The 9,856-nt window shown below is 36.3% G+C and overlaps 1 protein-coding gene across 2 annotated transcripts; it reads right to left on the minus strand.

The window, feature by feature from the left end:
* Positions 1 to 711: 711 nt before the first annotated feature.
* On the minus strand, positions 712 to 9,568 carry AMBN (ameloblastin). 2 transcript variants are annotated; one of them, XM_072407107.1, is made up of 10 exons: positions 9,501 to 9,568; positions 9,072 to 9,140; positions 7,607 to 7,657; positions 6,713 to 6,742; positions 6,069 to 6,170; positions 4,995 to 5,231; positions 4,095 to 4,184; positions 3,849 to 3,893; positions 2,928 to 2,972; positions 712 to 1,679 (listed from the first exon to the last, which is right to left on the minus strand). In XM_072407107.1, exons 2-10 carry the CDS (start codon positions 9,123 to 9,125, stop codon positions 1,149 to 1,151), a joined length of 1,185 nt encoding a protein of 394 aa, XP_072263208.1. In that variant the 5' UTR covers positions 9,126 to 9,140; positions 9,501 to 9,568; the 3' UTR covers positions 712 to 1,148. The 2 variants fall into 2 exon arrangements, with proteins under 2 accessions (XP_072263208.1, XP_072263209.1); XM_072407108.1 differs by having other exon boundaries at positions 4,980 to 5,231.
* Positions 9,569 to 9,856: the final 288 nt, after the last annotated feature.

Here is a 9,856-nt window from a genome sequence, read left to right on the forward strand (position 1 = left end):
AAGTTGGACCTTACATTAGTACACAGAGGTGCGGAATCAGAAAGGGAAAATCAGTTTTGAATCCACTTTACAGCAAATAGGCGTCATCTCGTTTCAATAGGAAATAAGGCTGTACCTTTCTTGACACGGAGATGATTATATGTATATTGTATGGTGCCAGGTATCATTAAAGTGTATCAAAACCCAAAACAAAAACGGTAAATATATAATTTTTTCAGCTTACCAGTCTTTTAATGAGGATACTGTAGTAGTTTTATTTTTTATTTTTTTCCAAATTTTTACCTTTTTCAATCCTGAAAAGAACAGCCTTCTTTTTCTAGGTTAGCTATACTCACTCAGTCCTCTGTATCCATATAAGTAATCATAGCTGTCACCCCAGACTGTTCTTCTACAAACACTCCTTTCTTTCTTTGTCATTATAACGTGAGGGTGGAAGGACTTTAAGTTTCTGGTAGATACATCTACAGGTATTTTCTGTACTTACGGAAAAGGTCTTAGACTACGTACACACGTCAGATGATTCTCATTTGAAAGGAGCCTGAGGGCTCGTCCCGGATGATAATCTGACATGTTTACAGCAGCCGTCCTGGTGGATCTACAAGCGACGGAAAATGAATGACTGCAATAGAAGTGAAAGGAGGAGAGTGCAGCAGGATGTCGCTCAATTGTCCCCCCCCTCCCCCCACCCTCTCCATAGAACAGAATGGTGCTTTATGTACAGTGGTCGTTCATTCTTTTTTTGGTCTAAAAAATCTAACGTGTGTACATGGCCTTAGTTTGAAAAATGAAAACTAGTATAGCAACCACATTAAGGACTTCTAAGCTGTAACATATAACATTTTCATTCTAGGATTTAGGTGTTTTTTTTTTTTTTTTTTTTTTAATTTTGCCATAGGTCATTTGCTAAAGTCATTTGCTGTACATGTCTTGCTGCATTGTTTGCCTCTTGATGGCCACATTTCTTCTTACATACCTTATAAATTACTACTACTACTACAGAAAAACTAATATTAAAAATGTAAAGTACTAATTAATAAATATGCATACTACCCTGTGAGCTAATTCGATTAGTTGTGTTTTAGTGATATAAAGCTTGCAACTTGTATGAAATGTTAGTGTTTTGACCGTTTCCTAGTCATGACGTTTCTTTAAGGTTCCTGAAAATAATGATTCTGTAAATGGATATCATTATGCATAATAGGGGGATCCATACCAGCATTTCCATGAATGACGTCTATATTAGTGGGATTCTCTCTTTGCATGCCAAACAGTAATGCTTCATCAATACCATATGGAGCAAATCCTGCAGCTGGCTCATTTGTCATTTTGGGGTCATTGGCTGGGGTTACAGGTGATGGACCCTTGCTTTGTCCCAATGGATTGGGAAGTCCCATATTGGGAAGATTAATGTTGGGGAATGGAAGGGTGTCAATCTGGCCTGGTGGCATTCCGTCTAATCCAGGGCTGGGGGGATTCAAGCCACCAATTGGGGAACTTTCAGGTGGGATGTGTGAAGCTGCTTGACCTGCTTTTTTTACACCTGCTCCAGGAGTGTCATCTTCTATAGTAAAGTCTCCAGCAATCGATGGGTTCTGTGGCAGGCCTCCAAGAAAAGGTCCACTTCCTATCAATCCTGGGTATAAGGAACTGAAAGGATGGGCAGCTCCAGCTTGACCACCCTGTAATACATAGTACCATTTATATTAATATAAAAGTTGATTTACTCTGGATAGATTTCCTCTAACTTCCTGTAGTGTTTCAAGAAAGAAAGTAAAAAAGAATCTTGCCAATGAAACACAGACAAAAAAATGTGACAGGGTTTTAAACATGATATAAAAATACATGGATTTTAAATATGCTTAATAAATTAGTCCAACATGTATCAAAATGATATAATCTACTTTGCAACTCTCCTTCATTTGGTATGATAAAAAGGGTTTCTCCAAAAGTTACTAAGGGTTCCTTGAACTGTGGCTTATTGATCTCATTGTTGATGACGCATGTCTAGTGGCAAAGCCAATGCCACCTGACAGAGCCAGCAGTAGGATATTAATGATCTTTTCAGTTGTCATTTTAAGGGTGGCATTTTAGCTGCAACTGCAAGGGAGTATTCTTACCACTGGCCACCGATGGGAGGGTTTTTATTTCACCACTGCCCCCCACTCGATAAATTGATTTTAGCAGTAGTTCCCTGAGATCTAAACATAATTTCAAGGGTTCCCCTGGGGTAATAGTAGAAACTAGACTTTTACTATGGTTTTGGCCTTTATAAAGCAGCAGTCACCAACTGGTGGTCCGCAAAAAAATTTTGGTGATCCTTCTCCTGACCCTGCTGATCACGTCCCCCAGAGTCACAGCCCTGTGCTACTGTCCCCTGAGGATGTTTAGCAAGCAGGTCTAAACCTGCAATGGGAGAGTGGGCGGGTTCTGGCATCATCACATCACTCTGGCATTTTAATATTGGCATAACATATTTATTACGAAAAAGCTTTTTTCTTTGGGTTGCATCTATGACACTCTTTTCAAAAACATGCTGGACTTTCTATTAGGGAAAGCCAAGCACTACCTGTTTGCTTTCCGACAGCTCATTTAAACTGATCATTAAAGATGTTGCCATTTCTGCTATAGGAAAGGGAAGACAGGGTTTCTTCATCTCACTCACATCTAGTTTTAGCAAAATTATTTTCTCTTTACTTGCTTAAAACATTATTATTATAATTTGTAATTATAATAATAATGTGCATAATTAAGTATCAAACATACATACACATAAAAACATACCACAGATTTCCTTTAAGATTTTCACTAAATATAGTAAGAACATTCTGTTTTATACTTGAAAATGTTTAGATGGTCTTCTAAATGGTTTACCAAGAAAACTGACAAATCATGTGTAGCAATTACAAATTAATAATGTATTTTAGTACCTGCATTTCTTCTGAGCTCATCATTCCAAGTCTGCCTGGGGGTAGCTGTAAAAAACAACAACATTTAGATACATAATCTCAGAAAAAAAATATTATCAACAACTTTTATATAGATTCAGAACTTATATGTTGGAACTGTTGCTGCAGAGGGTGCCAGGGTTCCAAGAGGGCTACAAGTGCTCCCAGGCGGTCCAAATTATATCACAGATAAGGTCATCATCAATTCCTATGTAAACAGTATGGGAAAAAATGGTTTCACTGTGTTCTATGCATGTAGGACTCAAACAGATCAGGATATATGGAATTGTTAGCATTTTAGTTATTATAAAATGCATAAATCCTGCAGCCTTGTGCATTTATGTAGTCAACACATTGTTTTTACATTCTGATATCCCATGGATTTTCAATAGGATTTATTTTGTCTGATATATATCTGTGATAAGATTTATTCTCACTCTCAGTGATTAAGGCTTTTGGTGAACATGAATCATTTTTGCCTCCGCTCTGCTGATGTTGTAAAATGTTTAACGTTAGTTATATGGTTGTCACTGACATAATATTCTCTAAATCATCTGTTGCAACTCTTCCGTCCCATGAACTAAGCTATACAACTCTTAACACAAGGAAATAACTGGGTTGAAACAAAGTCTGTTTGTGGGCACCTGTAAGCTTTTGGATCTTGAATAATAGGTTATTATCTGTGAACTCTGTATTTTACCCTGGCCAATCTTCATGGCTTAGCTATAATGTCTGCTAAATGTTAGTTAGGTAACTTCTCTGAAACAAAGAGCTGTGTTATTTTATCAGAGAAACGTTGACCTAATAACAAGTGAACTATATGTTCTGTTCTTTTGTAAGCAGGTATCAATATAACATTTCTTAGAAATGATTTATGGAAATATTTTTGTCACTTCTACTTACACCAGGTCCTTTCCCATAATTCATAAAGAAAAAATTGGGGTATGGCTGAAAAAAAGAAACATTAGAAAAAATATTACAAAAAGTATTTTTCATTTGTATTGAGGCAGATGCAAAAGAAATGATTGAATGTTAATTGTTGATCACTTGTAAGTATTAGGAACAGAACAATTGCAATAATTATATTATAATTATATTATAAATAAAACCTTCTACAGACATCAACTTATGTAACATGTTGAGACTTACATGCTGTTGATGAATAGGTGGGACTACTGCTGGGTCTGGGACTGGGTCTGCTACTCCTTGTTGCAATAATTTATTCATTATTGTCTGGTACTGGGGGGGGAATTGTAAAAGTAAAATATTAGTAAATAAAGAGCCCACTCTTTACATCCCCCTTCCTTTTGACAATAGCATCCTCTCCTTTAAAATGCCCCTTTAGATCAGAAAACCACTTCTTTGTGTCCCCCCTGCCATATCTGGACCCCCCTTAACATTGGAGTTTTCCTCCTTTCCAATCAAATTCTGTCTCACCCCTTTGCATTGGAGTTCCCACTTTACATTAAAACTCTACATTTACATCAGAAGCCTTCCAGACTGCAGGAGCTCGGTAAGATCAAAACCTCAGCAGCTCACCCTGAGTGTAACTCTACCAGCCATTCACTGAGCCAGCATAGAGACTCTTCCACTACTGTATTCATTTGCCAGGCCCTGAGAGATGGCACTATCTAATGCAGAGCAAGGAAGAGGGAGCCAAAGGTAGAGGATCTCCTCTTCCTGCAATGAGCTGCCAGAAGGTGGTTATGAGGAGGCCCCCTACACGCCCTCTAAAGTAATGGACCCGGTCTCAACTACATCTCTGGTTGAATCAACGAAGTTTGTGGCTTTGTGAACATCAGTCTTTGTTGTTCTGCCTTTCCCATTTTGTATAACAGCTGCAATTTAAAATTGTTACACACTTATACTCCCTTAGCTGTATATTTATTCGTAAGAACTGCCTGTTGTTTTCTAGCAAGATTTGCCTGCTAGAGATATCTAAATATATGCAATGTTGTTGAGGTACACTACATAACACACATCAGTATAATTATAATGTAATACATACTAAACCTAAGCCAATGTAATGATTACCATAAACAATGCTACCGTTTGGATTTGACCATCAGCAGGACCACCCTTTGGGGGAATCAGAGTTGGATCTGCTTGCTGTATATTTGGATACCCCATTGGCAGTATAGGCTGGTGCATAAGCTGATCTGGCTTAGCTGGTGTAGATAGTAACTGCTGGGAAACAGTCTGTCCATCCTGTCCAGGTTTAGCTGGTTGACCGACAGATGGTGCTCCGGGCAATGGTGGAGGATGTATGGGCAATGCATATTCAAACTACAAAATAAAAAAAACATAAGAGATTTGCAGTACTCAGTATATGTATGTTTATTTTTCTGGTAAGGTATCATTTATTATTCTGCTTTTCCAAAAAAAATGCAAGAAACAAAGTAAAGAAGCTTTTGTATCCAATCAGAATTTATTTTCTCAAGTTCTCAAACAGTTTAAGATGGATTTTAAATTCTTGCTTTGGATACTCTCTTTTGCACTTCCTTCTTTGCTCCCTACATTGCCTAATTTATTATGCCCAATAATGTTGAATTATAGGAAAAATGTGAAAGAAAAACACATTTTCTTGTTTTCTTAGTTGAATTCCATTCACCTCCAGCCCTAAATATACATTCATATGATGAATGGTTTGCTCATATTTGTAGATGTTTGTTGGCAAATTTTGAACTGGGTGACCCTTGCCATTTGACTTTTAATAGCATTGTGGGTTTTCTTTTTTAAACAGTTTCAATGTGCCTCATAGAAATGTTTCAAAACTTTTATGTATGCTGTAAAATGAAAGCTTTATACCGTTGCATTTGTATGTTGAATCAATAAATGTAGCATAAAATATTTATGTGTTGTATTAATAATTAAGATTGTGAGGAGGAGGTGAACAAAGAAAACAGTGAGAGGCTGGGTTGTGGCCCAAAGTGATGTTGAGGTGGTGGTGATAGTGGAAGGTGACCTTATCTGCTATACCAGACCATAATTGGCAGATCGTACACCTATGCTGTATAACAATAATGTATATGTTCCATATGTACTATATATTAAAATGAACAGGCCACTGAATAATCCACACTACAGCACCCTTTTTTAACATACTGCTTGGCAGCCGTTTACCTGTTGGTTGTCTGGCATTTGTGACCTTTGATGTAGCCAGGGATTCATATGTGGTGGTAAAAGTCCATGGAGCCATAGAGTAGAATATGGATCATTATAAATCTGAAATAATAGTCAATAACATATAGTGCTTAGACACTAGAATTTAAACTAACATACTAATCTATTTATGAAAAGTTGAGCTTCAACAAAAGGTGCATTTTAAGAAATTAGTTATTTTATATAATTAATAGTTAGTTGTTGAGAAACATTAAGAGACTTTACACAGAAAAAAACAACTTTGCTGCAGATGGGTAGAGTACCATTAATCGTGAGATTATACCTGCAAGTGTATATGACAACCCTATGAATTCTATTGCAGGCAGCAAAAAGACTTTAAACGTTAACTTTCTGGCATACTTTGCAAAGGTCAACTTTAGGGATGCTGATGCAATTGCTATCAAACATCACCCTTTGATTTAAATTTTATTCTCTTTTTGAACAGACAACCAATATACCTAAAAAAATATTGTAGCAATATATGTTCTCCTTAAAGTGCTGCTTAAAAAAAGTCAGTATACTAAACAGTTAATGATTATTATTGCATACAAAGCATTTCACACATGTTAATATTCACTATACCATTTCCAAATTATCCAACTTACCAGAGGCAGTGCCTGTAGCTGTTGCATTTTCTTACAAAAAAAACAAAGATAACAAAATATTACTATTATTATGACTTGTAAAGATTAGATGACTTTAAAGTACGATCACATTAAAAGGTGTTTATCATAAAGGTATATGTGCTTTTTCTACCTGAAAAACATTCCTTGTATGTACAGTATCTGTCTACAGATGTAGCATAAACATTAGAATGTAAGCTCCCATGAGAATTGACTATCACTTAGATATTAGATTGCAAGCAATCTCTTTTGGTATACTGTTGTATAGACATTGGATTTTAGTAAATTCCTCCACAGCAGAGACTATTGGATAGACACTGCAAGTTAAGCTGCGTACACACATCAAATTTTTCTCGCCCGATAATCGGCATCGGCCAGATATCGGGCGAGAATCTGGCGTGTGTACAGCCCAGGTCGTTCATCGTCCGTGGATCCGTCCTGGCGGATCCACGGACGATGAACGATGAGCGATCCTAATGCAAGGGAAGGGGGAGAGCGCGCAGCAGGGTGCCGCTCCGTCGCTCTCCCCCTCCCCTCTCCATAGAGCAGAACGGTGCTGTATGTACAGCACCGTTCATGCATCGTGCAGTCCTTTGTCGTTGGAAAGGATCGTGAAAGATCCTTTCCAACGACAAGAATTGCATGTGTGTACGCAGTTTTAGTTCCTCTGAGGCCTGGCTGCCATAAAAACTTGATTGATAGTAAGCGCTTATGGAGCACTGACTGTGGTATAGACATTAAATTTTTGTATGCTTCCCTGGGGTATAGATATTAAAATGTCTGTATGTTCCTCTGTGAACTGTGGCATATGCATTATACTTAAAGTATGTGGGTAAAAACTATACAATGAATAAATACATAATTAAATCTATTTACCTCAAGGCTCATACTGGCCATGCCATTTGTCCCTCCTACTTGCGGATTCACCTATATAAATAAATAATACAGTTGATACACCTTGTTTACTTTGTACTTCTTTTGGACAACGTCTTTCTCAATTGATATTTGAGTTTTGTAGGGGTACTAGAAAGTTGAATCATATGCTCTTGTCGACATTTGGAACTAGTCATATATTGCCACTAGAACTCCTACCTCCATCCGACTGCTCTAGGTATTACTAAGCCATATGTTTGCACTGAGCCACTAAAAGAAGAATCTACAATTCCAGAGCAAACTAGATTAAAATATGGAGCATGCTAAAAATTACATAAAATGCTTTTGTACATCTTTTATAAAATGACTAACAATGCGAGACAATAAGATATATTTATCCTTAGTGGTCATGCACTTGCATACAGTATCAACTGTGCCCGTATCCAAACCCCTTCATTGTTACACAATAAAATCTACTGTTAGCCCCAAAAAACTGATCAGGTCAGCGTATACTGGTCATCAAAAGCATATTCCTAATTATTAGTTAGGAAAAAACTGATACTGAGATTAATGTACATTTTGTACTTCTTGTTGCTGCATTCCATAATACTAATGAATGTGTGGTCTGGATAAGTACACTGCAAATAGAAAGGTATCATTGGGTTTTGTTTTGTGTATGTACCAATTCACATTCAATGTTATCATTAATGTTATCATTCTCATACCAGTCATTTCTAGGGGGCTCTATTATGAATGTAACCTGTGCCATGCTATTTTAGGTCTGCTTGGAGAATGTAACAGGATATGATGGCTTCTTCATTGTAAAATCTCTGCATTATATTCATATACAGTAACTTGTATATGTGTTCTGCTCTACTAGCATTGTAAAGACCATAAATATTAAAATATGTGATTTCTGTTTTGAATGGCTAGAATCTTTTTTGGACTTTTACTGATGTTTTGTGTCCCTTTTTGGGATATTGCCTGTTGCTTTCTATCTTAGCAGGGAGAAAAACCTCTTAATATTTAGGATTTTCCTTCATAAAAGTAATGCAATAATATACCTGGTTACATAGATGGCAAAAAAAACTGACAGAGGTGTGGAAAAAAGTACTGGAGTCTGTAATGGTGGTAAAAAGACCAGGATACTATTAAAGACTAATGAATTTTCGCAGTTCGCAAAACTCAGGTATACCATGAACATCTGTAACTGTGGCCAGGTCCTCTAGCAGAAAAAGTTGTTTTTTTTTCAGTAAACGTGGGGTCTACATTCTTTATACTGCATATAAAAGTAATTAAAAACCCCACTCCAATTCCAATGCTAACCACTGTAAGCATTGTATACCTTTTGATGTAGTGAATAAACAAATCAAGTATCCCATGAAGTTTGTCATTCTGGTTTAAAAAAATTACCTTGAACTGTTCCATAAACAGAAGTATTAAAAAAAGAGGAATTCAATGTACTTACTGGATAGGCAAAAACTGTGCCCAGCATACATAAAACCAATGCCAATTCCTTCATCGTTCACAGCAGTGACTGTTTAAGAAAATACATTTCCTGATTAAGTTTAACATTTTTAACATTTATTCATTAAAAGCAGCAAATGTTAAAAATTAGGTTGTGTCAATGTCAATGTGTCAAAAATGTTTATGGCACTAAAAATTAATCTACAATGTATCTGGATTAATAAACGTAATCAACACTGTACCGAAATCTAACCTAGAAATAGAAATATTTTCATATTGTTCCTATAAAACGAGATGTGAGTTTTATTCTTCAAAATCTTCTCAATAAAATGTGTAGTAAATCTGCATTGGTAGACTTTAGGACATAGCAATGTTTTCAGTTACAAATATCAATGTGCTATTTATGTAGAAATGTATACAGATAACCTACCTTCTATTCTCCTTGGGACTTCTTCAACAGACAAGAAAGGTCTGGTAAATGTTATTAAAATACTAACCAAACTCTCCTTTGACTACAATTTAAACCACATTTAAATAAAAAACAGCCAATCCTGAGAAGGAAGGTATCCCTCATGTAATTAGTTGAGGGATTTTTATTGCATACAAAGCATTTCACACAACATTATTACACCTAATTGCACACTAAAGTTTCAGGCAGCCTTAATATCTCTTTATAATATGTATTTACACAGAACATGCTACAAGCTGAACAGCCTCCTAGAATAGGAATACTGTGAATCTTGTAATTAAGGTAACCAAAATTTGCTTAGATTCCCCAGACAGTAA

This window comes from Pyxicephalus adspersus, chromosome 3, assembly GCF_032062135.1.
Source record: "Pyxicephalus adspersus chromosome 3, UCB_Pads_2.0, whole genome shotgun sequence".
In the NCBI taxonomy this organism is placed as follows: Eukaryota; Metazoa; Chordata; class Amphibia; order Anura; family Pyxicephalidae; genus Pyxicephalus; species Pyxicephalus adspersus.

Coding starts and splice junctions, on each gene's coding strand:
- AMBN (XM_072407108.1), bottom strand. CDS start 9,125: ATGAAGGAATTGGCATTGGTTTTATGTATGCTGGGCACAGTTTTTGCC. Junction 6,743..7,606: donor TGGCCAGTATGAGCCTTGAG/GTAAATAGATTT, acceptor TTTTTTTGTAAG/AAAATGCAACAGCTACAGGC. Junction 5,232..6,068: donor AAATGCCAGACAACCAACAG/GTAAACGGCTGC, acceptor TTTATTTTGTAG/TTTGAATATGCATTGCCCAT.